The 1,804-nt window shown below is 38.8% G+C and overlaps 1 protein-coding gene across 2 annotated transcripts in view; it reads left to right on the top strand.

Annotated features, from left to right (window-relative positions):
• The window catches only part of LOC109232953 (RNA polymerase II C-terminal domain phosphatase-like 1), a 9,892-nt gene extending 8,907 nt beyond the window's left edge, over positions 1-985 (top strand). For both annotated transcript variants that reach the window (XM_019398657.1, XM_019398656.1), the window contains exon 18: positions 221-985. In XM_019398657.1, the coding sequence (XP_019254202.1) occupies positions 221-332 (112 nt within the window). In that variant the 3' untranslated portion in view covers positions 333-985. The remainder of the gene's footprint in view (positions 1-220) is intronic.

Raw genomic sequence — 1,804 nt, 5'->3', positions numbered from 1 at the left:
ACGTACGACGTACGACGACGTAACGTAGTAGTAGTAGTGTGTGTGTTGGGGGGGGGGGGGTATATATATACAGATTCTTCTGCTTATTTGTTTTTTTGCTGCCATCTGATCCAATTTTATGTTTTCTTTATTTTGGATTTGTGTTCTCCATGGCTTTGTTTGAGGCAAACCAGTTTTATTGTAATCTTTGCATGCATTTTGATGTTGCTCTTTGATCCAGATCATTGCAGCAGGGATTCTCCAATAAAAGATTGAGACCCGAGTATTCTCGGGGTATGCAGCGACTACCATCTTCTGGTAGATTCCCAAAGAACACTTCTGCTATGCCATGAACTGTATATAAAGAAATCTTGACCTCCGCTTGTACATCAACTGCATGGAGATTGTAAACCTGGGAATGTATGTCACTGTGATTTGTGAAGCCAATTGGGATCTTTACCACGAATCGCTCTCCTTGCTGTTCCAGCTCAACTATATCCGGATGCACTCCCACAACAGAAGCAAGTCTCTGGACTTGCAGAGCAAATTGAATCCACCTCTTGGGAGCCCAGCTAGGTGGATTCTCTACCCTTTGCAAGCAGATCAAATCTGTAAAGTGTGGATGTCCTGTGATTTTCCACGGGGATTCTGACCCTGAGATTCGAAACCAACTTAGAGCTTGGAATGAGGTCCACTTCATAAGCCACATACTTGGGGTACATTTGGATAGGCAAAATAGTGGTGGGATGTAAAGTTGTAATGGCTATGCCCAATGGGTTTTCTGGAGGACACTTCAATTTTGACAATTTCATAGCTAATTGAGGGTACCTTTTCTTTTCTTTTTCGGGCGTCTCTCAATACCAAATAGGATAAGCGGAAAATTTTGTGAAGCTATAATTAGCTTATTGTAGTCTATTTTTTGCATTTTTCTTTAGTCCTGAGATACAATTTACTGTCCAATGTAACCCTGGATAACTGATCAATACATCTTTTAATTTCTTATTCAGAGTCTCCCCCAATTGTGATATTTTGGCGGGGCAAAGCAAAAGGTGAATCTTGAACAAAAGCAAAGTCAATTGAGACTGAAAATGCAACAAACTTGTTTTAAATATTTTGCGTTTCGACTTCTGGAGATATATTCCATATGCAGAGAAGAGGAAAAGAAGGAAACGAATGATGAAGAATGAAGAGGAAATAAATAAAATGGGACTATGGGAGTGGAACTGAAAGAGGTGAAACCGAAGGTTATTTTGGATAAAAGTGTCTTTTAAAATCCGATTTTCTTTTTTGTTCTCTTCCCTTCACTAGAAGTGCAAGGATTAGAAAGATGTGAATAAAGAGGGAAAATTGTGGTTGAGTCGATATAAAGGCGAAAGCGAAGGGAGGCGGAAAAAATTGGACACTGTAATAAAACAATAAAAGTAGAAGACAATATTGCAGAGAAAGAGAGAGTAATTCTTATTGAATTTTGGGATGATTTACAATGGGGTAAGACCCCTCTATTTATAGGGGAAAAATGACTTAGCCACAAAGTAAAACTCTCTAAAAGATATCACTCTAATTAAATGCATACTCAATAAGTAATGTGCCTCGTTAAAACCTTAACTAAAATAAAACCCAATGGGAAAAAAATCTAGTAAAGGAAAAAGAGTACACATATCTAACAATACGCCTTTTGGTTGCCTCGTTAAAAACCTTGCAAGGAAAACCCAGTGGGACAAAACCTTGTAAGGAAAAAAAGTGCGACGCGTATTAAACTTCCCCTGACGAGAGCATCATTTCACATCCTTGAGCCTTTCCATCCCAATCTTGTGCACTAGCTTCT

This window comes from Nicotiana attenuata, chromosome 10 (assembly GCF_001879085.1).
Source record: "Nicotiana attenuata strain UT chromosome 10, NIATTr2, whole genome shotgun sequence".
In the NCBI taxonomy this organism is placed as follows: Eukaryota; Viridiplantae; Streptophyta; class Magnoliopsida; order Solanales; family Solanaceae; genus Nicotiana; species Nicotiana attenuata.
This window is presented reverse-complemented; position numbering and strand designations above follow the sequence as displayed.